The sequence below is a fragment of the Oryctolagus cuniculus genome, chromosome 9 (assembly GCF_051225735.1).
Source record: "Oryctolagus cuniculus isolate XC-2025 breed Fujian yellow rabbit chromosome 9, ASM5122573v1, whole genome shotgun sequence".
Classification (NCBI taxonomy): Eukaryota; Metazoa; Chordata; class Mammalia; order Lagomorpha; family Leporidae; genus Oryctolagus; species Oryctolagus cuniculus.
The window spans coordinates 3,529,665-3,557,300 of NC_142875.1; the positions used below are offsets into that span (position 1 = coordinate 3,529,665).

General features: G+C 47.7%; 1 protein-coding gene across 4 annotated transcripts in view; it reads right to left on the reverse strand.

Annotated features, from left to right (window-relative positions):
• MYO16 (myosin XVI) overlaps window positions 1-27,636 on the reverse strand; it is a 693,372-nt gene that overhangs the window by 141,844 nt on the left and 523,892 nt on the right. For all 4 annotated transcript variants that reach the window (XM_070048580.2, XM_051849982.3, XM_089303408.1 and 1 more), the window contains exons 24-27: window positions 21,257-21,332; window positions 9,102-9,277; window positions 6,255-6,335; window positions 5,089-5,294 (exon numbers count right to left, since the gene is read on the reverse strand). In XM_070048580.2, the coding sequence (XP_069904681.2) occupies window positions 5,089-5,294; window positions 6,255-6,335; window positions 9,102-9,277; window positions 21,257-21,332 (539 nt within the window). The remainder of the gene's footprint in view (window positions 1-5,088; window positions 5,295-6,254; window positions 6,336-9,101; window positions 9,278-21,256; window positions 21,333-27,636) is intronic.

Sequence of the window (27,636 nt, forward strand, 5' to 3'; positions counted from 1 at the left end):
AGGAAACGTCCGGTATCCACACTGCATCCCAGAAATAACAAACACTGCTCAAGTAAGCAGCTGCCTGCCTCCAAACTGAAAAGCTGCACATCTTTTTTTTTTTTAATTTTCTAAGATCTTTGTGGTGACACAACTATTGTGCACTGCACAGCCGTTTGTGATGACCTCAAAGCCCAAGGGACGCTCAAGAACCAGTCAGTGAGCCTCGTTCTGGACGCAGCCAATGCTGATCGCACTTGGCTCAAGTGCTGTAGACGCCGATAACTTCCTCTGGGTCAGCGTTTCCTGGGCTATGACTCCACACTCTGTTCACTGAAGAGAGATGGTGACGAATTTCCTCTGAGACAGATTAGTCATGCCATTGCCACTGCCACAGCACCGCACATCCGCAGTTACCTGTCGCTGGGAGACTTTAAGCAGGGAATGCTGAAGGAGCACTGGAATGAGCGGATCATCTCCCTTCCCGCCCTACTCATTCCTAAGGCACTGTCTGTTCTCCACCATGCAGGAACATTACTTTCAGTTGGACAACCACTAATCTCCAATGCCGCGTTCCTTCTGAAAACATTCAACACTTACAAGGCACAACACTGTAAGATATAGCGCTTGCCTAGAAGAAATCATTGAGAAATGCAAGTATATGAAAAACTACATCTAATTTTAAAGTGTGTTATCTGCACATATTATTTTAACAAAGATTGTTTAATAAAGATTAGTACTGATGTGACACATTACAAATACAGAAATAAGGGCAAAATAACATTATGCTATATAACACTACACACACACACACACAGAGAGAGAGAGAGAGAGAGAGAGCAAGCCATGTTCCTCACTCTCCTCCGGGGGAAGAGGCTATTTGTTTGTTGTTGTTGTTTTGACAGGCAGAGTGGACAGTGAGAGAGAGAGACAGAGAGAAAGGTCTTCCTTTGCCGTGGGTTCACCCTCCAATGGGCACCGCGGCTGGTGCACTGCGCTGATCCGAAGCCAGGAGCCAGGTGCTTCTGGTCTCCCATGGGGTGCAGGGCCCAAGCACTTGGGCCATCCTCACTGCACTCCCTGGCCACAGCAGAGAGCTGGCCTGGAAGAGGGGCAACCGGGACAGAATCCGGCGCCCCAAGTGGGACTAGAACCCGGTGTGCCGGCGCCGCAAGGTGGAGGATTAGCCTAGTGAGCCACGGCGCCGGCCAAAGAAGAGGCTATTTGGACAACTGCTTGTTGGAACCATGGATAGGGAGATTCATGTGGCTACCAAGGCTATGGGGAGCCACTGAGTGTCCTGTAGTGCAGAGCCTCTTTGACACATGTCTGTAAGAAACTCTCACAACAAACTGGAAGAAAATAGACTAATGCAATTTTCGATTATTCATCACACAAGATGAATCCTGGTTCAGATCCAGAATAGGAACCCACCAGCACTATTTCCCCAACACTGTGCACATGTATGTATCCAGCATAGGAATCCACCAACGCTGTTTCCCAACACTGTGCACACGTGTGTATCAGCATAGGAATCCACCAACGCTGTTTCCCCAACACTGTGCACACGTGTGTATCCAGCATAGGAACCCACCAACGCTGCTTCCCCAACACTGTGTGCACACGTGTGTATCCAGCATAGGAATCCACCAATGCTGTTTCCCAACACTGTGCACACGTGTGTATCCAGCATAGGAACCCACCAACGCTGCTTCCCCAACACTGTGTGCACACGTGTGTATCCAGCATAGGAATCCACCAACGCTGTTTCCCAACACTGTGTGCACACGTGTGCATCCAGCATAGGAATCCACCAACGCTGTTTCCCAACACTGTGTGCACACGTGTGTATCAGCATAGGAACCCACCAACGCTGTTTCCCAACACTGTGCACACGTGTGTATCCAGCATAGGAACCCACCAACGCTGCTTCCCCAACACTGTGCACACGTGTGTATCCAGCATAGGAACCCACCAACGCTGTTTCCCCAACACTGTGTGCACACGTGTGTATCCAGCATAGGAACCCACCAACGCTGTTTCCCAACACTGTGCACACGTGTGTATCCAGCATAGGAACCCACCAACGCTGCTTCCCCAACACTGTGTGCACACGTGTGTATCCAGCATAGGAACCCACCAACGCTGTTTCCCAACACTGTGTGCACACGTGTGCATCCAGCATAGGAATCCACCAACGCTGTTTCCCAACACTGTGTGCACACGTGTGCATCCAGCATAGGAATCCACCAACGCTGTTTCCCAACACTGTGCACACGTGTGTATCCAGCATAGGAACCCACCAACGCTGTTTCCCAACACTGTGTGCACACGTGTGCATCCAGCATAGGAATCCACCAACGCTGTTTCCCAACACTGTGCACACGTGTGTATCCAGCATAGGAATCCACCAACGCTGTTTCCCAACACTGTGTGCACACGTGTGTATCCAGCATAGGAATCCACCAACGCTGTTTCCCAACACTGTGTGCACACGTGTGTATCCAGCATAGGAATCCACCAACGCTGTTTCCCAACACTGTGTGCACACGTGTGTATCCAGCATAGGAATCCACCAACGCTGCTTCCCAACACTGTGCACACGTGTGTATCCAGCATAGGAATCCACCAACGCTGTTTCCCCAACATTGCATGCACACGCGTCACTTGGGAATCCTAAAAGCTTTGCAGATTTTGCTAGTCAGTCTGGGGCAGGGCTGGAGGTTTTATGTCCCCTCAAGTGTGCTTTGCTTGTCCAGCCCTGGCATCCTTTCAACGCTTGACGAGGTGACAACAAAGCGAACAAAATCATTGCTGCAAAGTGCCTGGAGGCTCTCCAGGTGTCACGCACAGGGCACCGGCACCTTCCACATGGCCTGGATGCTCCAAACGCTGGCCCCGGGCCTCAGCTGTACCCACGGAACCTGAAACTGGCTGGCGCCCAGGACTCTGCATTGTAGCATGCCTTCAGGGGTCAGATGGGCTCTGATGTTGGAGAACTACTCGGAAAGGCTTTGCACTGTTAATCAACGTAGAATTTTTCAAGACCTGGGATCCGGTGGGACCACCTGTTCCTGGCAGACAACCTCACCTTATCCCCAAGCCCAGGGCAGCCCTCACACCCAGGGGTCCTTGGAATCCACTCTCTGTTGATTCCGATTCAGAAGGTCTGAATTATTATTTTAAACGTACATACAGGTGGGTTTCAGACTCACGGACCCAAAGGCTGCTTGTTCTTAAAGGGGTGGGGAGGCTGATTTTAACACATGAACTGTAATATGTGAGAAACACTTCATCACGCAGCCAAACCTCCCTGAAGGTTATGAATGGACTTCCACCTGGGGAACAGTCAGGCAGACAAGCGCTGCGCACACGAAAGGCAATAATGCAAAATAATTGCTGCTATGACCCCGTGTCTCCCATCAAAACAACCCACAAATTAATTCCTGCAGTCCAGTTTAACTTGTCCCTATGTAACACTCAACCTAGCAGCTATCGCCTATCAATGAAGAGACAAACATGTCCAATCTCTCATCGAAACGCATCTTTTAGATTGCAGACTCACGTCTCTCTCTGTGGGAAGCAGACATTCTGCAGGCTAAACACCCCTCCCCCATCAGCGGGAGCTCCCCTGTCTCCTAAGGGTATTCTACTCAGACTGGCTGGGACGAGCGGAAGTCCCACGATGCCGCCTTCTTCTTTGTGAAATCAATCAGAATGAATAATAAGCAAAGGCGACTACTTTTTCTAGAAAAAACAAATGCTTTAAAATTGAAGACAGGATTTCAATCATAGTTTAAATTTACCTTTTGTTCCTAACGAAATATTGCAAATTTAGAGGTTTACAGATTTCTGATTTATTTATTTATTTTTTTCTGAATGAGCCAACAACAGGTTTAAAATCTTCTTTGGACAGATGGTTTACCAGGCAGATTTTTCCATACATTGTTATATAATTAACTTTTCACCATAAATGTTTGATTTCATAGTCTTAAGATGGATACTACTTTACAGTGGTATTATTTTAAAGTTTCATCTCATTTTCTACGAGATTAACTGCTTTCTGGTTTCTGGCTGTCCATTCTCCCTTATATTTTTCAACTGTCTAAAACCAGACATTTACATGATTTTCACCAAGATTAATATTTCCTTCATTCAGAAGTTTTTTCTCATTCCAAGTGGCCACCTTTTGGTCCTTCCGTGCACAGCCCAGACATTAATAGCATAGCATGACCACTAGTTGCTAAGCATTTAAAGTCGCTACCTTTCTCAGGCAGAGCGCACAGTCACAGCAAGGTGATCAAAGACAGACTTGGTCTACAGTGAGTATTAAGTTACCACACGACAACTCATTTCCTTACAAAGGACTCATCACCACTATTAGGTCACAATCTGACGAAGGCTCCTAATGCAATCAAATGCATACAAAGACGTATATACCCTGAAAGGTCAGTGTTGGCTTTGGGAAAACAGGCGCTCCCTGCAGCCCACCAGGACCAAGCCCTATGGGAGGAGGGCTGCACTGTGTGTTTCCCTGGTAATCTGTGCAATCCTTGTGCCCAAGAGGCTTATCAGCCGAATTCACCTAAAGCAAGAGCTAACAAACTTCTTCTCTAAAGGGCCAGGGAGTAACTATGTCACAGATACTCTATGGTGTGCCTCAGGTAACACGGAGACATGTGTTTATGGCTATACTCTAATAAAACTTTATTTACAAAAATATAGAGTGGGCAGGATTTGGCCCACGAATGTAATTTCTTGACCTAAATACTATTTTGTTTATAATACTATTTTGCTATAAAGAAGTCACATAAAGTATTCTCTGCTTAGATAATAAATGTATTCATGAAAACATTACAGGCAATAATTTTACAGATCTTTAAATAAGGGAATACGAAAATAGTTTCCAAGGTATTGGCTTCAGTGACGTTTAACAACCTGTTATCTAAGCTTTGTCAGTGCCTTCATTGAGTCTCTAAATATTTTGTTGACTCAACATAGAAGAGTAGAAACAATAAAAGCAGACACCAGAGGTTCTTGCTAAGGTATTGCTAGCATACTACTCCGACCCGTGAGTGAAACAGTGATCAGAACAGCAGGGGAACTGACCTCGACAGGAAATCCGAGAAAGACAGACGGGCAGGGTATCCGCGTCGGAAAATCTTCACCACCTCCAGGACCCCGATATACTGCAGCTGGGCAGACACGTAGAAGTTATCAAAGGTGTCTGGCAGCCTTGAGTCATTGGGCTTGATGCAGTGAATGAAGTGTGGAGTGCACTTCTGGAGTTTTCCAATGATGTCTGCCAGCGATTTCTAGGGAGAGAAGTAGCCCAGTGACTCTCCCAGGGGAGACCGACTCAAACTATAAAGCAGTTGTTTAAGAAGTCTTTATCTCAGTCCACGGCTCTTGTGTATTATGCTTTATTTACCGTGAGTGTGTGTGAGAGTGTGCCTGGGGGCTTGTGTGAGTGTGCACATGTGAGTGTGTGTGAGTGTGTGTGTGAGTGTGTGCATGAGGGTGTGTGTGTGTGAGTGTGTGCCTGGGGGCTTATGTGTGTGCATATGTGTGTGTGTGCCTGGTGGCTTGTGTGTGAGTGTGTGTGTGTGTGCGTGGGGGCGTGTGTGAGGGTATGTGTGTGTGCATGGGGTGTGAGTGTGTGTAGGGGGCATGTGTTGGGGGTGTGTGTGTGCATGGGGGCGTGAGTGTGTGTGCGTATGAGTGTGTGCACGTGTGAGTGTGTGTGGGTATGTGTGTGAGTGTGTGGGGGCGTGTGTTGGGGGTGTTTGTGTGAGTGTGTGCATGGGGAGTGTGTGGGGGGGACGTGTGTTGGGGGGTGTGTGAGTGTGTGCATGGGGCGGGAGTGTGTGTGCGTGTGTGTGTGCACATGTGAGTGTGTGTGTGAGTGTGGGGGTGTGAGTGGGTGTCTGCATGGGAGCATGTGTGTGTGAGTGTGTGCATGGGCGTGTGTGAGTGTGTGCATGTGTGAGTGTGTGTGCATGTTTGAGTGTGCATGCACATGTATGTGAGTGTGTATGAGTGTGTGTGGGTGTGTGTTGGGGCATGTGTGATTGTGTGCACATGTGAGTGTGTGTGTGTGAGTGTGCACGCACGTGTGTGAGTGTGTGTGAGTGTGCACACACGTGTGTGTGAGTGTGTGTGAGTGTGTGTGCTGGGCGTGTGTGTGTGTCTCACTGGTTTCTGAAGGTCCTGGGTGTCAGCAGTGGAGAACGCACTGCACAGGTCCTCCCCGCAGAATCCAGAGCTCCGCTCACCCTGAGCCGCGATGCTGATGTGGCGGGGTCGCCCCTTCCCAGCCTGTGCAGAAACGCAGACGTCCCTTTCTTTTTTAATAACTGTAATGAGAGCAGGGTGGGAGGGAGGGGGAGGGAGGGAAGAAGGAAAAAGAGTATGTGGATTTTAGTGAATTTTAGTTTGAGGGGAAAGAAAGTATTAAATCTTGTGTTGATGTAAATTCACTTATAGGCAAACACACTTGAAACACAAACGGTAAAATCCAAACGATGTGCTGTGATGTGACTGCACACGGAAGAAATGGGCAACCACACTGGAATAAGAACCGCTCCTGCCACGTGTTCAAACACACGGCTGGTGTGTGAGACAGATCCAGCGCCGTCGCCCTCGCTCTGATCTGAGAACAGACGTGGTTCACGTGGTAGGACAAACTCTCTGCCGTATCTTGGTTGTGTCCCTAACTGTTCACATTTATCCCAAAATGTAGCTTCCTTTGGGGGCAACATTATACTATTTTATAAGACAATTTGACGTAATAATCACGGATTTTCCCATAGATTTAACTGCAGTCAGGAATTCTTTGAATATATGCGGGCTTGATTTTTTTTTTTTTTTTTTTTGACAGGCAGAGTGGACAGAGAGAGACAGAGAGAAAGGTCTTCCTTTGCCGTTGGTTCACCCTCCAATGGCCGCCGCAGCTGGCGCGCTGCAGCCGGCGCACTGCACTGATCCGAAGCCAGGAGCCAGGTGCTTCTCCTGGTCTCCCATGGGGTGCAGGGCCCAAGCACTTGGGCCATCCTCCAGTGCACTCCCTGGCCACAGCAGAGAGCTGGCCTGGAAGAGGGCCAACCGGGACATAATCCGGCGCCCCAGCCGGGACTAGAACCGGGTGTGTCAGTGCCGCTAGGTGGAGGATTAGCCTAGTGAGCCATGGCGCCGGCCATTGATGCTTTCTTACTCATGGTTCCTCCCTCCTTTTCTTGTTCTTTTTTTAATTAGTAAAAAGGATTAGTAAATTTTGCACCTGTGAAAATTGACAACAGACTGTTTTTAAAACAAGTAATTATGTACGGCTCTTTAAAAATCATATGGAACACAGGGTAGATGATAACGGAGATAAAAATCAGTGGAAGTAAGGCCAGTGGGAAAAGAAATAAAAGGCAGAAGTTAATTAATGAAATTCTGTCAGGGCCCAAGGACCCCAGCCACTGACGTACCAGCACATTTCACAAAGTCCCAGAGACTCGGGCCAACCCGTCTACTGATCTAAAATCATTCCTCCCTCTCAAAAGAAGACAGTCTTGATGGAGGGAAAAGTTCTGGTGGAACCTTCCTGACAACCGGGCGCTCTCGCCACTGCACCAATAGCTCATGTCCTTCCACTAGGATGAACCGCGGAGCTGAAGTGATTCGTGGGAACCGACGAGGGGCCGTCCAATAAACCGTGGGCAGAGACCAGACTGCTGTCCACAAACACAAGGCAGGGCGCCGCTCAGCTAAAGAGTGGGTGAAACGCGACTCTCCTGACCACTCCAGTGGGTATGCGGGAGGGAGGAAACGCGGGTGTGAGGAACGGAATGCTGACAGAGCAACCACACTAAACACACCTCCACCCTGACATCCAGCGCTTCCCCCTCTGAGTGGAGGAAGGGCTGGGAGTGATCTCCCTCTCGCACCCCTTAGGCAGCAGACTAACGGCAGGTGGGCCTCCCACTGTTTAATAACTGAGGCTACACAGCACAGTGCAGAGGTGCGTGGAGATTCCTGGCTCTTGATTTTCCGGGAGACTGAGAGAGGGGGGGAAAGCTCTGTGGGAACCAGGAGAACAGGAATCTTCCTCAGAGCGGGCGGCCTGGGCTCTGCCTTGGTTATGTAAGCAACGCCCTTTTCTGGCCCATGAGACTGAACTCTTATGATCACCTTTTTTTTTTTTTTAAAGATGTAGTTTATTTACTTGAAAGGCACAGTTACAGAGAGAGACAGACAGATACAGAGAGATCATCCATCTGCTGGTTCATTCCCCACATGGCTGCAACGGCCAAGGCTGGGCCAGGCCAAAGCCAGGAGCCAGGAGCTTCCTCTGGGTGGCCCATGCAGATGCAGGGGCCCAGCACTCAGTCCATCCTCCACTGCTTTCCCAGGTGCATTAGCAGGGAGCTGGATGGAAGTGGAGCAGCCGGGACTCGAGCCAGTGCCCAGTGGGATGCCCGCATGGCAACAGTGGCCCAACTTGCCACGCCACAGTGCCAGCCCCATCACCTACTTCTGTAACGCCTACCTCCACGGGTCCGTCATCTAAACTGCAGACACACATGTGCACACACACACACACACACAGTAACACACATTTCTGACACTCTGAGGAGTGAACCATCTCTTTCTTTGTAACTGTGACTTTCAAATAAATAAATAAATGTTTAAAACAAAATTAGTATAATACAAACATAAGTTAAAAACTAAAAATACACCGTGAAAATCTTCCAGCATACAGAAAATACTCTATAATAAAGAAATTCACTGTTTAAAGAACAAAACCGCGGAACTAATTCCTATCAGTAAAAGAAGTAGCTAAGTGTGTTCCTTCTACGTCTACTGCCCTTAAGTTACCGTTCACTCATCAAACAGTGACGGACATGAAACAGAAGCAGAACGAAGCGCAGTCGGCCAATAAGATGAGTGGCCCTGCACGCTACTGAACTGTGACTCTAGGACGCTTTGTGAAGCTCTTGTCTCTCTCTGAAGGTCACATCCCAGGCAGGCATGCGTTCCTGGACATCAACTTCTTTCTGTTGGTGTTCAAAACCACGCTTTGCACACACACCAAGCAAACTTAAAAACAACCAAACGGGAATCACAACAACTCCTACCTTACTGAGTTCAAGATAATTCCTGTTTTCTCCAGTAACAGAAGACGCTGCCATTTTCTTGTTGAGCAGGGCGGACTTATGTCCCCGGAATTTAAAGCAGGGGTACGAAGGGACGAGCGAGCCCGTCTGCGACAGTTTCGACTGGAACAAATGATTGATGACGACATTTTCACTAGCTGGGAAATAAATAAAGGAATACTGTAAGTGGCAGTAGAACCCTTATTTCCTTGAGCATTCACTGTGTTTCCTTACACAAGTGCCTTGACCACTAAGGCATCCGGTACTTGGTGTGGAGGTTGGAGGAGTCTCCCTCCCTGATTCACTGACCGTCTTCATCCTCAGCCAAGAGTCCAGATCTCCTTCCCGGCTTCCCCCGTGCACCTGGCCCCCGGCTCTCTGAGTAACTCTCCCCTTTCTCCTGCTAGTCAGGACAGCTTCTTGCACCTGTTCGATCGTAACAGGCTTCTGTCATGAAGACAGGGGGTTTCTCTCACCAAGTCCCCATCGCAGGAGAAAGACCACCTAGGAAACACTTCCTGGGGACTGGCTGTCTCTCAGAGTGGTGTGCAGACACCTGTGGGAGACCCGGCCTGCACGGATGGCGTGGGTGGTTAGACTGAAGAAAGGAGAAGGCGTTTTTGTTTTTGATCGTCTGTGAAGGCAAAAGCAACCCACCCTATCTTTGATGTTTAGCGACACAAATATCCTAATTCTGGATCCAGGTCCTTCCTGCCACTTCAGGGCGGACACTGGAGCTTGAATGGGAGGAATCTGGGTTACAAACTAGAACGGAGGAGGGAAAACACGCACACAGACAGCTAAGGATGCAGAGGGGACCTTTCTTACGTGATTTACGTCTGTATATAGACAGCTTTTCAGCTAAAATTTCGTAAAACTATGATGAATGTGCCTACCTTGAAGATTACTGCAAAATTAAAATGTGACATCACGTGACCAAATCGCGTAGGATCACGGTGAGGCCATCAATCAGGGAGCAACCTCTAAGCCCACAGCAGTTTAATTTCTATCTTTCTTACACTTGAGTTATTTTGTCTGCCCAGGTGCAAAATACTGCAGATAAAATATCCATCTGCAGCTTCTGGTGAAAAATCGCCACATTAATAAGCATGCAGAGAGCTGTCAGAGAAGGGAGCTGCAACCGTAGACAGGAACAAGGAGGAATCCTGTGGTGTCGTCTAAGGGCCGGAGTCTCCACAGGCATGGCTTTCAATGCGTAGTTACCACTATAATCACTATCTGCCTCTCACGCTTCTGCGTTCTGAGAGGAGCAGGCACCACGTCACCCAGTGCCCAGGTCTTTGCGCTTCCCAATGCCATCTGCTTCTAGGATCAGTCAAGGTTCTCGGACAAATGCCTGCCTTTGAGTTGAGTCTAGGGAGACGATTCCGGAACAGTAACCGCTAGAAAGCACGGAAAATCCATCGGACAGACACAGGAGCTGACCCGACGGGGTCTTCCACGGCCAAGTTTGGACAATTTCAGCAACAACACAGTGATCATAACGGGTTACGACTCACTGGATAAAGAGAACTCACGCGTCCAATCTGATAACAAATAAAGGAGACGTGGAACATCACAGCACACAGAACTACTGAAGGAGCTTAGCAAAACGTGCAAATTGTTATGTAGATCGACTCATGCTGCAACCAGAAAGGGGGATCCGGCCCAGCCTTCCCCGCGTGCAGCAAGGAATAGACTCTCGGCAGGGACGTCCTTCCACACCACGGCCGGAAGAGAGCCTGGTCGCTGGGGCTGCAGTGAGTTGGGATAAACTGGCCAGCTGCCCAGCCCCCCAGTCCATCCCTCCCTTCTGTGGCCTCCCCGGAATAACTGCCGTAGATAAGCGCCCCATCTGCCCTGGCCTTCGACGTCATGGGTTTATTATACGCGGCCTGGAAAACACGGAAGCATCACGCACTGGCCACTTCCTCAGACTTCACTCTTCTGTGTGAATACCTCCATGTAGGCCCGCGATGACGGAGGTGGCTATGCTTCTCTCATGCCCATCAGCCTCGTGTGAACTTGGTCCCCAGATCCAGCCCAAGAGCCCAAGTGGGAACTGAGGGGGAAGTGGGGAACGACCCTGCTCTTACTCCACTGTGCCTGGAAAAACGGGGTTAGAAAACCAGTCTGGGCTGGCGCCGCGGCTCACTAGGCTAATCCTCCACCTAGTGGCGCCGGCACCCCGGGTTCTAGTCCCGGTCGGGGCACCGGATTCTGTCCCGGTTGCCCCTCTTCCAGGCCAGCTCTCTGCTGTGGCCCAGGAGTGCAGTGGAGGATGGCCCAAGTCCTTGGGCCCTGCACCCCATGGGAGACCAGGAGAGGCACCTGGCTGGCTCCTGCCTTCGGATCAGCACAGTGCCGGCTGTGGCAGCCATTTGGGGAGTGAACCAATGGAAGGAAGACCTTTCTCTCTGTCTCTCTCACTAACTCTGCCTGTCCAAAAAAAAAAAAAAAAAAATGAAAGAAAGAAAGAAAGAAAGAAAAGAAAAGAAAAGAAAACCAGTCTGGGCTGGCGCCGCGGCTCACTAGGCTAATCCTCCACCTGAAGCGCCGGCACACCGGGTTCTAGTCCCGGTCGGGGCGCCAGATTCTGTCCCGGTTGCCCCTCTTCCAGGCCAGCTCTCTGCTGTGGCCCGGGAGTGCAGTGGAGGATGGCCCAAGTGCTTGGGCCCTGCACGCCATGGGAGACCAGGATAAGCACCTGGCTCCTGCCATCGGATCTGTGCGGTGCCGGCCATAGCAGCCATTTGGGGAGTGAACCAATGGAAGGAAGACCTTTCTCTAAAAAAAAAAGAAAGAAAGAAAGAAAAGAAAAGAAAACCAGTCTGCAATTGTTCAGGAAATAATTGGTTGCAGTGTGCATCACTCACGTCTGCACACCCAGTGGGCGGAAGCTTGCTGAGAAGTGGAGCACTCCCACAGCCCCCACGGGCTTCGCCAGGTCCCCATCAGTACGAAAGGGAAACAGCAACCCTCTGAGGGGCACTGCCTTATCCAAGGGCCTGCAGCTTCCCACGGGCGCTGCCTGTGGGTCCGGTGCTCTGAGAAGGGGCCCCGACACCTGTGCACTTCCTGGCAAAGATGCGTAACTCGCTTCCGACAGGAGGAAACGCCGAGTGAGCCCAAGGTGAGGGGTGCCTACACAGTGTCTGGCCTCCCATCTTCTGAAGTTCTTTAAAATTAATTAATTAGTATTTATGTATCTGAAAGGCAAAGAGAAAGAGAAATCTCCACTGGTTCACTCCCCAGATGCCTGCAGCAGCCAGTCTCTGCAGTCCGTCTCAGTCTGAGCCTCCCATGTGGGCAGCAGGGATCCACGCACTTGAACCATTACCACTGCCGCCCAGCATGTGCACCAGCAGGGAGCTGGGAGAGGCAGGGAGCCAGGACTCCAACCCAGGCATTCTGATACAGGGTGCAGGCGTCCCAGGGGGACCTTTTCTTTTCTCTTTTCTTTTCTTTTCTTTTCTTTTCTTTTCTTTTCTTTTCTTTTTCCTTCCTTCCTTCCTTCCTTCCTTCCTTCCTTCCTTCCTTCCTTCCTTCCTTTCTTTCTTTCTTTCTTTCTTTCTTAGATTTATTTTATTTATTGGAAAGACAGAGTAACAGAGAGAAATAGAGGCGGAGAGAGAGGTCTTCCATCCACTGGTTCACTCCCCAGATGGCTACAATGGCCTGAGCTGGGCTGATTTGAAGCCAGGAGCCAGGAGCTTCTTCTGGGTCTCCCATGCAAGTGCAGGGGCCCAAGGACTTGGACCATCTTCTACTGTTTTCCCAGGCCACAGCAGAGAGCTGGATCAGAAGAGGAGCAGCCGGGACTAGAACCGGCGCCCACGTGGGATGCTGGCGCTTCAGACCAGGGCTTTAACCCACTGTGCCACAGCACCAGCCCCAAGGGGATAACTACTGCGCCAAAAGCCTGCCCCTATGGGGAGCAACTGGGAGCAACTCAGACTAGACTAAGTTACTGGAATTAAGACTTATTCTATGCATCTGCTCTCCCACAATATGGCGCTGAGAAGGGAGTAACAACTTCTACGCAGCTGCCTCTCGCCAGCTTGAGTGATGACCTGCAGGAGCTGATCCTGCTCCTGATTGGAGGAGAGCAGCGTACTCGGCGTGTGGGTAGCAGAGTTGGGATTGGTGGAAGAGGACTATAAAGGAGGAGAGAGACAACATGCACCAGGAACATCTAAGGGGAACACCTGAGGAACACCTGTGCAGCCCCCGAGAGAGCCGGCCGGCGGTGTGCCGCTCCCCCGTGGAAGTGGGGAAAGTGGCAGGGGGAACCGCCCTTCCACGGAGGTGGAAGGGACGGTAGCCAACCCGGGAAGAACCAGCAGCAAACCCGGGGAGGGCCGAGCAGACGAAAGAACAGCGCAGGGTCCAGTGTCGTTCCTCCATGAAGAGGGGGAGCGACATGCCCCTATCTGAACTTTCATTTAAAAAAAATCAATGTCGAGCCGGCGCCGTGGCTCAATAGGCTAATCCTCCACCTTGCGGCGCCGGCACACCGGGTTCTAGTCCCGGTCAGGCTGCCAGATTCTGTCCCGGTTGCCCCTCTTCCAGGCCAGCTCTCTGCTATGGCCAGGGAGTGCAGTGGAGGATGGCCCAGGTGCTTGGGCCCTGCACCCCATGGGAGACCAGGAAAAGCACCTGGATCCTGGCTCCTGCCATCGGATCAGCGCGGTGCGCCGGCTGCAGCGGCGGCCATTGGAGGGTGAACCAACGGCAAAGGAAGACCTTTCTCTCTCTGTCTCTCTCTCTCACTGTCCACTCTGCCTATCAAAAAAAAAAAAAAATCAATGTCATGACAGATAAAAACATGGGTGGAACTGGAGGTGGAGTGAAAAAAGCTATGCTCGGAAAAAGAAGGATCACGTGATCTCTGTCATCTGTGGGATCAAAAAGCAAAAAAACCAGGAAATCCCCTGGACGTTAAAAACGTCATGGTTTTCCCCAGCGCCTGGGTCGGGAGGAGGAGGGAGGGACTGGGAAGGGTTGACTTCTGGGCACTGGGTTATAATGACCTCTGTATTACAGAGCCTAGAAGGTCGTATTTTCAATGCTTTCACTACAAAATAATGCTGAATATCTGACAGGATAAACATATTTACCCTAACTGGATACTACAAAATGCATATATAGGACCAGCCTTCACACAGTACCTGATCACCATGCACCATTTTGTATGTATTTTAGAGCTTTTTAAATAAAAAAAAAATTCCAAAAAATAGAGAAAAACAAACAAGAAAGCAAACAAGCAGGAAGAGGCCCCTCCCTCACTTCCCACAAACGAGCCGGAGAACTGTCCCAGAGAAAGGACCATGAGTGTGGCGCACACGTCACGTTGTTTGTATTTTTTTTTCTTTAAGTTTGAAACCACTTCAAACTAACAATTAAATAATAAAAATACATCATGAGCCCATTGAACTTAATAATTATCATTTATACTTAAGCAAGTCTATGATGAATGGATTTACATATAAAAGTGCAATGCTATTCTTATAATTGAGAAAAATTCTTTAATAAAACTGGAAACACTGGCCGGCGCCGTGGCTCAACAGGCTAATCCTCCACCTAGCTGCGCCGGCACCCCGGGTTCTACTCCCGGTCGGGGCGCCGGATTCTGTCCTGGTTGCCCCTCTTCCAGGCCAGCTCTCTGCTGTGGCCCAGGAGTGCAGTGGAGGATGGCCCAAGTGCTTGGGCCCTACACCCCATGGGAGACCAGGAGAAGCACCTGGCTCCTGCCATCGGATAAGCGTGGTGCGCCGGCCGCAGCGTGCCAGCCGTGACAGCCATTGGAGGGTGAACCAACGGCAAAAGGAAGACCTTTCTATCTGTCTCTCTCTCTCACTATCCACTCTGCCTGTCAAAAAAATAAAAATAAAAATAAATAAATAAAACTGGAAACACTACAATAAAAAAGGGCCAAAATAGATGAGTATGTGTCAGAAAATTCAAGGAAAATTGAGTCAACAAATACATTTGGGAATGGGAATTTAGTGCAGTAGCTAAGATGCTTCTTGGAGGGCCGGTGCTGTGGCACAGAGGGTAAAGCTGCTGCCTGCAGTGCCAGTATCCCATATGGGCACCGGTTCAAGACCTGGCTGCTCCACTTCCGATCCAGCTCTCTGCTATGGCCTGGGAAAGCAGTGGAAGATGCCCCAAGTGCTTGGGCCCCTGCCCCCATGTGGGAGACCTGGAAGAAGCTGCTGGCTCCTGGCTTCTGATCTGCTGAGCTCTGGCCATTGTGGCCAACTTGGAAGTGAACCAGCAGATGGAAGACCTCTCTCTCTCCCTCTGCCTCTCCTTTTCTGTCTGTGTAACTCTGACTTTCAAATAAATAAATAAATCTTTTATTTAAAAAAAAAAAAGATGTTTCTGGGGACTCCTGCGTTCCATAGCAGTGCCTGGGTTCTGCTTCCATTCCAACTGCTAAACCGACTCTGGGAGGCAGCAGATGATGGCTCAACCATTTAAGGCACCTGCCACTTAGGACGGAGGCCTGCACTGAGCTCTGGGCTCCTAGCTTTGGCCTGGAGGCCCCAACTGTCATGGACATTAGGGAGTGGATCAGCAGAAGGACGATCTCTCTCTACCTTTCCCTGTCTAGGTTTTTCAAATAAATGAATATAGGTAAATAAAATTTAATTTTTTTTTTCAAAAGATATGTTTTGGTGCAACAAACTGAAATCCACGCATGGAGACAGGGGTCTGATTTACCAGCTGAGGCATCATGCCAGGTGCTGGCATCCGCATTAAAGTCTCTTGTTTGAGTCCTGGCCCCTCTGCTTCTAATTCAGCGTCCTGTGAATGCTGGGAGACGGCAGGGGACAGCTCAGGTGTCTGAGTGCTTTCCAGCGTCCTGGCTTTGGCTTGGCTCAGCCCTGGTTGTTGGGAGCATTTGGGGAGTGAACCATCAGATGGAAGATCTGTGTGTGTGTGTGTGTGTGTGTGAGTGTGTGTGTGTGTGTCTGTATCTCTGTGTCTCTCCGCTTTTCAATAAAGTGAAAATAGATAAAGAAAAATTTTAAAAGAAAAAAATCCATGCATAGATTTTTCATAATGTGAATTTCCTATGAACTTGCTTGAAGACTTCCTCAAATGCATGGGTTTCAAAATCTTTGCACCAAAATAAATTTATCTTTTAATTTTGTTTTCCCATGGCTTTCAGAAGAAGCCCCCTCATCTAACTGTTTTATTTCTGGCTTTCCTCTGAACTACAGAGGACTCGTGTCATCTGCTGAAGTACGGAGGCGCCGTTGTGTGCCACCAACATCAGCGCCCTGCCCGCGGCTGAGCCAGCAGCAGGAGAGACGCCCTGCTTTGCTGTGCCCGTCAGAAGCTGGTACAGGAACCCCTGTGAAGAGGTGGTTTTATCCTTCTTTGCTCCTGCAAGGAGCCACTCGCGGCCACCACTTCCCTCATGTCACCCTAAATACTCAGAGATGGGCAGTATCTCTCACTTGGACCTACAGTCTGCCCAGGGCATCTTTCTGGCCCTCAAATGGAACCTGGGCAACTTAAGACTCAATAAATGGTTAGCATTATTGACAGCGAATCTTAAATTTCCCTGCGCTTAGGAGCAGCCTTATTAGTCTAGGTGTTGCCTCTGAACCAAATTGACTTCACTTTTTTTTGTTGTTGAAGATTTATTTATTTATTTGAAAAGCAAAGTTGGAGGGAGAGGGAGAGGGAGAGAGAGAGGGAGAGAGAGGGAAGGAGAGGGGGGAGGGGGAGGGAGGGAGAGGGGAAGAGGGAGAGGGAGAGGGAGAGGAGAGGGGGAGGGGGAAGGAGAGGGGAAGAGGGAGGGAGGAAGAGGGAGGGAGAGGGAGGGAGAGGGAGGGGGGAGGGGAGAGGGGGAGAGGGAGGGAGGGAGAGAGGGAGGGAGGGAGAGAAGGAGGGAGGGAGAGGGGCAGAGGGAGGAAGGGAAAGGGAGAGGGGAAGAGGGAGAGGGGAAGAGGGAGAGGGAGAGAGGGAGGGGGAGAGGGAGAAAGGGAGAGGGAGAGGGGAAGAGGGAGGGGGAAGGGGGAGAGGGAGAAACGGAGAGAGGGAGAGGGAGGGAGATGGGTAGGGGTAGGGAGGGAGGTAGGGAGAGGGGAAGAGGGAGGGGGAGGGGAAGAGGGAGAGGGGGAGGGAGAGGAAGAGGGGAAGAGGGAGAGGGAAAGGGGGAGGGGGAGAGGGAGAGGGGGAGGGAGAGGGGGGGGAGAGAGAGAGAGAGAGAGAGAGAGAGAGAGAGAGAGAGAGATCGGTTGGTCTTTTACCCACTGGTTCATTCCCCAGATGGCCACAGAAGTGGAGCAGCCAGGACTTGAACCAGGGCCCATATGGGATGCCGGCACTGCAGGTGGCGCTTTACCCGCTACACCACAGCACTGGCCCCTTGGCTTCAGTTCTAACCTCAGGTGGGTGTGGGCATTTGGCACGGTGATGCGGTGCTATTGGGACACCTCCATCACCTCTCAGTGCTTATGCTTCAGCCTCGGCTCGGGTCCCAGTCCCAGCTTCCTGCTGGTGCACACCAGCTGCTGATGGCTCAAGAACTCGAGTCCCTGCCTCCCCGTGTGGGAGACCCGGATTGGTTCTGGCCTGCTGGCTTTGGCCTGGCCCAGCTCTAGCTGTGACAGGCATTTGGGAATGAGCCAGTGAGTGGGAGAGCTCTCTCTTTCTCTCCTTTTCATATAAATCCATAAACGTTAACCTCAGGCACAATGAGAGTAGTTGCTGCATTTCTCTGAGCTGTGCTCTAAGCTACCTGACCTGGTTAGATGTCTCGTAGGCCCAGTTATCTGTACAGATCAAACCGCAGAGTCTACCACTTTCCTCAGCTGGGAGCTTTCTGACAATGTGAAGACACTGTAAGCAGAGTATGTACAAAGATCCTGGCAGAGAGGTCAAGGAGCCCATGTGTGACATGGGTTCAACACTCAGTTCCAGCTCCCAATTCCAACTTTGAGCTAGTGCAGACCCTGGAAAGCAGCACAGCTCAGGTAACGGGGACCCTGCCCCCCAGGCGGGGGACCTGCAGGGAGCCCCCAGCTCCCAGCTGCGGCCTTGATCCAGTTCTGTCCACTGTGGGTACAGGGCAGTGAGCCAGCAGATGGGGGCTCATTCTCTCCTGCCTCTCAAAGAAGGAAAATAGTCATTTCTATTATAAACTCTACATGCTTTTAGTAACTTTCTACAGCATCAAAGTCTCCCATGGTTCCTAAAAGGCCATCAGAACCTGATGGCTTTGGCTTGACTAATGGAATAGGCAGGCATTATGCCAGGGACCAGATGTGCTCTTCACAGGTTTTGGTAAACAAAGTTCTGCTGGGGCCCAGCCATTTCGTTTGTGTTGTCCACACTTTTCCTACTGTCACAGCAGAGCTGATCCTGCACGGAGACCTCTTGGCTCCCAGAGATTCTCCAGCCCCTCACAGAGAATTCTCGCACCTCGTAGATAAGCACATAAGGGAACATTGTAAGTTCTCCTCTTCCTTAAAATAACGCAAGGTTCACTCATTTTTCTTCCTGGAACTTATTAACAAGTACACACAAAAGAATGACTAAAATATAAGGACTCTATTAAAGATAAGTAGAATTGCAGTAAGACTGGTGATTGTAATTTATTTTCAATACATATATTCTATCACCAGAAATACAACAGGAAAGCAAACAGCACTGCATCGACTTCTGAAACCTGCTCCGTATTAGAGCCTCAGGAAGGACGGGCTCCAAAGGGAAGTGCATTACTAGGGAAGTTCAAACAGCTGCCAACCAGAAGGAAGGCATTTCCAATGATACTACGTAGGGTCAGTTATTTCAGGCCCATGTTTCTCCATGATATTATCCCGAGTCCATGTTTCTGTCACTGGTCTCAGCCAAGAGACTCAAAGCAAGCGTAAGTCCTAGTGACAGGCAGAGTAGCCCTGCGAAAGGCAAGACCCCGTGCTGCTGCGCTAGGAGCTGAAGCTGTGCCCTCACCAGAGGGGACGTGGACGTGTCACTTCCAACTTGAAGGCATCCAAATCTTTCATAGAAGGCATCATGAGCTCTTCCTTGGAAAGATAAGTGACTCCATCTCACGTAGGACACTTCAACCCCCAAAACAGAGACAGCCTCTGATTTGTTCAAAAAGGTTGCTAGAAAAATGAGAATCACTGCAGAACTGCCATTGAGAAAACAATCGCTACAGCAGAATTATATATACACACATAGTTATATACACGTATATACACATATAGTTATGTACACATATGTACACATATAGTTATGCACACATATATACACATAGAGTTATATACACATGTGTATACACATATAGTTATGTATACATGTGTATACACATATAGTTATGTACACATATAGTTCTGTACACTTATGTATACACATATAGTTATATACACATATAGTTATATACACATGTGTATACACATATAGTTATATACACACATATACACATATAGTTATACACACATATATACACATATAGTTATATACACATGTGTATACACATATAGTTATATATACATATATACACATATAGTTATATACACATATAGTTATATACACATATAGTTATGTACACATGTGTATACACATATAGTTATATACACACATATACACATATAGTTATACACACATATATACACATATAGTTATATACACATGTGTATACACATATAGTTATATGCACATGTGTATACACACATAGTTATATACACATATATACACATATAGTTATATACACATGTGAATACACATAGAGTTATATACACATATATACACATATAGTTATATGCACATGTGTATACACATATAGTTATATACACATGTGTATACACATAGAGTTATACACACATGTGTATACACATAGAGTTATATACATATATACACATATAGTTATATGCACATGTGTATACATATATAGTTATGTACACATGTGTATACACATATAGTTATATATACATATATACACATATAGTTATATACACATATAATTATGTACACATATAGTTATATACACATATAGTTATATACACATATAGTTATATGCACATGTGTATACACATATAGTTATATACACACATATACACATATAGTTATACACACATATATACACATATAGTTATATACACATGTGTATACACATATAGTTATATGCACATGTGTATACACACATAGTTATATACACATATATACACATATAGTTATATACACATGTGTATACACATATAGTTATATACACATGTGAATACACATAGAGTTATATACACATATATACACATATAGTTATATGCACATGTGTATACACATATAGTTATATACACATATATACACATATAGTTATATACACATATATACACATATAGTTATGTACACATGTGTATACACATATAGTTATATACACATATATACACATATAGTTATATACACACATATAGTTATATACACATATACATACGCATATAGTTATGTACACATATATACACATATAGTTATATACATTTACCATATAGGTTTATATAGGCTAAATGATGGCAGATAGATACATATACAGTACTAATGTTCACAGGGTGAAAAGGACCATAAATTCATATATGCATAGGCCTTTGCTACTGAGAGATATTGCTTAGTGGTATGTATATACATGTATAGATACATACATACACATATATGTTATATGCACATCTATTTAAATGTGTGGGCTTTTCCACCCAGTGGACACAGGCGCTCTATAACTGCATGTACAGAAGAATAAACACCTCCAGTCCTGCCCAGCGTCCTCTTGAGGAATGAATTCACCGCCCTGAGGCCTCAATAACTCTGGACGCAAAATTCATCCTCATTAGTCTGCAGAGAAAAGTGTTTTATATTCGGACTACTAAAGCAGTAAAGGTGTTTTACATTTCTATGTGCTAAAAGCTTAGTTAAATTATGGTTTCCACTGGACTCCAGATTAAATTGTAACCAATGTATGTCTCGTGTGGCAAGAGCTATTCCTTGTATTTCTGGGCATTAGAGTGCAAAAGATATTTCAGTTATTCTTTAACCGCTCGCATATTTTACAGGAAAGTGTTCAGAGATAAAGAAACCAAGGATGCAATGCACTTTAACCAATGTAAAGGAGGAATAAATCAACTTACTTTTCATCACAAACAGAAGATTCTGTGAAAGCGAGTCTTTATTTTTTTCAATTGCTCCAACAATTTCATACATTACCTATAATAAAAAAAAGAGAATCATTGCTAATGATTAATCATGACCATGAAAATGAATTCCCTTAAAGAATAACTTGATTCAGCTAGAGTTTGCAATTATTCATAACAGGAGTGTCTTCGAATCGTAGCGTCCACACAATGCGCAAGTTCAAACCCATCGCCCGTGTGCTCTCATTCTGTGCATTAGCAGGGGGACACCTCTCCTGTTCTGTCTCCTGCAGGTTCTCTCTGGTCCTGCACGTGAGAGCCGGTGTTGAGCCATGTTCCTGTGGTTCCAACTTGTTCAGGAAACACACTAAAGCAATAAAAAAGCTTCCGGGGCACTTCAGGAATGAAGGAGGACTTCGGTTTGAGCAATTTAGTGGCCACCTCGCCAAAGGGACTCTGTTGGGTTATTGCAACAGTGAGTCCAAGATCTATAGAATGAAGGAAATGTGGGAAAGGATCAATGCTGGGTTCTCCAAGAATCACTCTGGAGTCGCCATCGCTTGCTTCTGATGCACTGAAATGACCTCAGTGGCTGGTGTTACTGCTGTGCTAGCCTGTGATTGGGAGACTCCACGTCTGGAGAGGGAAAGGGTTTGCTGGTCTCTCAGTCTGAGCTATGCGTGGGCTACCAATGGGCCACTGAGAAGCCAAATCCGTCGCACTTCCATCAGAAGTCTTCCCAGCTTCCCTCTTACAGAAACACCTCTGTATCCAGGGCTCTCCTTCGTCCTAAGTGGACCAGGACCGAATCTGGGGAGGCAGGGGAGGCGGCTCACCAAGAATGCCCTGTAACCCAGGGGAGTCTGAGTGGTCACATCCGTCCTGCCCCTCTGGCAATTTCAGCTAGAGACCCAGGGCGGACTGGCAGCAAGAGCAGACCAGACAGACCCAGACGAAGATGCCATGAGAAGGAGCCCTGGGGCTTCCCTGAAGATGCACGCGTCCTACATGGCCTTTTAATTCCAGGGACTAATGTGTCCATCCTTGCCATGGAGCCTTACTTAGTCACTATCCACTGCTGTCCTAAGATCTTAAACAGCACAGAAATCTCCAGGCATCCTGAAGATTCCCAGGTTCTCAATGAATATCACTCAGAAGACTGACCTAAGTGGTCACACCAAAACAAAACAAAACAACAAAACAAAAACAAACAAACAAAAACAAAAACAAAGCAAAACAAAAAACTGAACAACTTCCAGGTAGTGCTGAATCATTACCTAACTATCCAGTTTGCACTTCTGGCAGAACATAGCATGCCAATGTTAAAAATGAGAGTTCCATACGACGTTACATATTATACACTAGTAAATAGGAACCATTTTTATATAACCCAGAGCAGTGATTCTCAACAGGGCTGATGGCACCTTCCAAGCACACTGGGCAGTGTCTGCATTCACTTGTGTTTGTCACAAGGATGGAAAGCTCCCACAGAGAAGAGTCACCTGGCCCTGAACGTTCACACGTTGGGGTTGAGGAGCTTTGAGGTTTGGCTTCTCTGTGCCCGGCTGTGTTGGGAACAGCAGCGCCCAGCAAAGCCATGGAAAAGTCCACGTAGCTTCTTAAGTCACTCTGGATCTACGTGGATCCTGGCAAGTCACTTAATGGTCAAATGGGAGTTAAGTACCTTGCTGTATTGTGAATGCTGTGATGTAATATAACCAAAGCTCTTAGCAGGCCAAGCACAATTATTCAAAGAGCAAGGGATTACTGTTGGTGGGCATTAGTCACCCTGCAGGTCTTGCTGTGCTGCTCCCTCACTGAGCTGTGCCCACGTGATTTTGGTAGTCAGTATTCTAAACCTCCTAGGGAAAAACAGTGGAAATCCATATGGCCAACCTCTCCATATTCCAGGCACAACCTCACATTTTGGGAGTGCAGGAGATTCGTTTGGGGCTTCATCCACAGCGTCTTCAAACGCTGTTCCAGTTACATCAAGGAAAAGCAAGCATTTCATAAAGATTGCATCTCCAGTTCTCTCAATAATGTTCTTCTCTGTGACTCCACGTATTTCTGGTGTGGGTACCAGAAGTCCTCTACCTCTGGGATTCTCCATCCCTGACCTCATCCCCGAGGGTGTGAGCTCCTCCCACCCTCACTTTCTGAACTTGCCCTTCATTGGCACAGAAAACTCTTCTGCCTGAGATCTTTGCTTCACTCTGACGTTTTCCAAGTCTCAACACAGCCTGATGCTTAGAGCCAGCCAAAGCAGACGTGGACTCAACCCTCCACCATTCTCTGCAATAGTCGGCCATTCCTAAGTCTAGCTAATACATCGCCAGTAACTGGATCCAATAGAATCCAGCATCACTTGTGGCTGCTACAGATTCATGCAGAGGTATCAAATGGGCCCAGGGACTCTCTAAGAGGTCCTCTGATTCACACTCGTGGTTACCACTTTGCTCCAGAAACAGTTAGAAATCTTTATTTTTGAAGATTTATTTATTTATTTGAAAGTCAAAGTTCCAGAGAGGGTGAAGTAGAGGTGGAGGTAGAGGTGGAGGTGGAGGTGGAGGTGGAGAGAGAGGGGGGAGGGGTCTTCCATCTGCTGGTTCACTCCCCAAATGGCCACAACAGCCAAGGCTGGTCCAGTCTGAAACCAGGAGCCAGGAGCCAGGAGCTTTGTCCAGGTCTCCCACATGGGTGCAGAGGCCCAAGAACTCAGGCCATCTTCTGCTGCTTTCCCAGGTGCATTGGCAGGGAGCTGGACTGGAAGTGGAGCAGCCAGGACGTGAACCGGCAGCCATGTGGGATTCCAGCATTGCAGGTGGCGGCTTTACCCACTACCACAGTGCTCGCCCTAAAGTTAGAAAGCTTTTTGCTTCTTTTCAAACTTCCAGTGTGAGCCCAATTTGCTCATCCTTGGTCGATGACCACACTTCTTCCTCAAAGGAAAACTGCACATCTCTCCAAATCAGTCTTCCTTCTCCAAAAAGCACTTTCCACTTCTTCGCGGCACTGCCTCGCAGTATCTGGACTGGGAACCGTGGTGCTCTTTCGGGCCCTGCCCCTCTAGATTGCTCACCATCATTTGCCAGTGGCTTTAGCTTCCCCCGCCCCCGTCCTCACCCTAAAAACCATCACCAACTCTCTCGACAGGCAAGTCATCAAAAAGATGAAAAGATGAAAAAGATGACATGTGGGCTTCCACATGTCCCCGTTTCAGACTGGCTCATTTCCACAGTGAGTCGACGTCTGCACAGATCTGAGGGTGTCATCATTCCCACTCAGAATCCCTAACCCTGAGTGATGGAGTCTCCTACCACACGGCTTTGAGCTCACGTTCCCTGCAAGGCAACCTGATTATGCCAAATGAGACACTGCACTGGTGTGCGTGCACAGAGCCAGGACACCTGTTTTCTATAAATGCAGTCCTTCTCTGTCTGTGCTCCTGTTCTCGGTGTATTTTGTGATGGTCCTTCCCACCTCCTGGGGAAGTTTAATACCCAAATCAGAAGGCAGAGGCTGTGCCGCTTTCTGCCTTGTCTCTGAGGCACCAGCAAAGACGCTTGGCTTATTGGACATATCCAACAAACATCTGGTGCAATGGACAAGAAGTTGCTGCGTGTGGCTAGATATACCTCCCCATTATGCTGTCCTTCTTCATTACAGATTACGCTCGAGTTCTTCATGATCACAAGGTCATGTGGTTTGGAAAGTCTCATCCCCCGCACCCTGACTGTACATGGAAATTTAGAGAGAAGGTTGATGACCTCCCACTGCAACTACAATGGAAAACGATCCCGTTGGAGACCTCGACTTGCGAGAATAAGTGATTCCACATCAACACAAAAGCTCAAACACCCCATGGAGGCAGTTTGATGTCTGTGGAAGGTATAGCACTCAGCACAAACATTTCTGTTGCTGCTAGAGTATTTATATAAAACTAATGAATCACAAAGCAGGGAGCCTCGTTTCTTCTGAGTTATTGGGCGACGTCTTTAAGCTCCTGGAGACCTTCACGTGTTGAATACATGATGCTGTAGGACCTCTGGCCCAATTTATAAGATGTGCACAAGCATGGGATGGACAGGATTTAAGTTGATGTTTAGTCACAATCCAAATAGCACAGTTATCGTATTGTAATTAATATGATATACAAATGATTGAGTACTGACCACTTAAAATTGGCATTAGTGGATTGTTAACTCATAGTTTCAGATAATTTTTTCTGGTTTCAGATCTGAAGTCAAGTATTTCTTCACTGAGCCCTTGTATATTTTGGTAGAAAAAGATTTCCGAGACCCTCACTTGACCCTGGCGTAGACAATAGTAATTATGATTATAATTATTATTATTGGATGAATCAATGTTTCCAGTGGACAGAGCTGAAAATAAACCTGAACACACACACGTACATACACTTTTTCTTCATTTAAAGATAAAATGCATCTTGATTCCAAATTTGGTCTTTAATCATGAAAATTTCCTTAATACAATGAAGTCTGATTTTGAAAAATCTGAAATTCTAAAAATCTAAATAACTTATGTCCACTCACGCCCATTTGTTAAGTTCCTAATAATAAACAATTTTTGAATAATATTGTCCATATCTTCAAAAACTTCCTGTGATTTTGATAGGAATTATGATAAACCTGAATGTCAGTTGGGGAGGACTAACTCACATGTTGCCTATTCATGAACTGATGACTTGCTGTGTTGTCTCCTAGTCCATGAATGTGGCAGGTCTCCTTCTGTTTTCATCAGCATTCCGTGGTTCTCAGCATACGCACTCTCTATACGAGTATGCTTTGTGAGATCGATGCCTAGGTGTTTTATTTTTAATGAGCAATTATAAATGTCATATTTTTAACTCCACACCCCATTTCTAGCACCTAGTAATACAATTAATTGTTTCATGTTTATTCTGTATTTTGTGACCTTGCTGAATTCACTTATAAGCTCCATGAATTTACTTTCTTTTGGTAATTCCTTGGGATTTCATCCACTGACAATTATCTGTTGTACATATAGGCACAAGTTTATATCTTCCTTCCAATCTGTCTGCCATTTACGAAGTTAATTCAAAAAGTTCATGAATAATGGAATTAAAAGATAAATTTATTTTGATGCGAAAACACTGAGATCCATGCATATTTTTTCATAATACACATTTTCCATGATCTTTTTAAAGACTGCTCATATTCCCTTTCTTGCCTTATTACACTTTCCGAGGTTTCCAGAGCTACGTTGAGTAAGAATGGTGAGTGTGGGGGCCGGCGTTTTGGCGCAGGGGGCTAAGCCACCACCCGGGATGCTGGCATCCCATGTGGGCGCCACGGTTCGTGTCCAGCTGCTCTACTTCCGATCCAGCTCCCTGCTAATGCGCCTGGGAAAGCAGCAGAAGACGGCCCAAGTGCTTGAGCCCCTGCCACCCACGTGGGAGACCTGGAGGAAGCTCCTGGCTCCTGGCTTCAGCCTGGCCCAGCACTGGCCATTGAAGCCATCTGGGGAGTGAAACAGCAGATGAAGATTCTTTCTCTCTTTCAAAAAAATAAATAAATCTTTAAAAAGAAAAGAAAAGAAAGAAAGAGTGGTGAGTGTGGATTTCCTTGCCTTGTTCTGACCTAAGGAGCAAAACTTTCCATCGTCACCACTACATATGGCAGCAGTAGGCGTGCTGTAGTTGCTCCTTATCAAGTTGACTGGGTTGATCCTGCTAAGTCGATGACCACATGTCCACTAATAAATCTCTGGTGGAAGGCATTTTCCAGCTGCTTCCCATAGTCCTGTGCCAGTCCACTCCCAAACTCCTTCCTTGTCGTCATCACTCCTTTTAGAAAACTCCTTCCCAGCTCCCAGCCAGGTCCACCTGTGAAGTCCCCACTCCCTGGGAGGCATTGGCTGCAGCTGAAAGAGCGTTTGGCTTGCATGGATCACACCCTCTGGGCCCCAGCTTAAGACCCTGAGTCTTCAAGGCTTCTCATCCATCAAGCACAGATGGTGATGTCGATCTCTGACTCTCCTCTCTCTCTCTCTCTCTCTGGTTTTGAAGACAACAGCAAGCCTGTGGCATCTTTGCAGAGTACCCACAGTTTTCTAACAAACACCCCTCGTTCCTGCTCCAGGGCTCACCTGCACCTGCCTCTCTGCCTTTCCCGAGAGTTTGCACACGCCTGGTTTCAGAAGGACCCTTGAAGTTGCACAGCCATCTCTGCTGGGCCACCTGCCCAATAAGATGCCAGCCAGACCTGTGATTGTACCAGCTGGACTTCACTGCCCACCTTCTGAAGGACTTGCTTCCACGTGGAATGAGTCTCTGTAGAGGCCGAGCCCATGAAAGTCAGGAGCCAGCTCTACCCCGGCACGTGGACATCCCC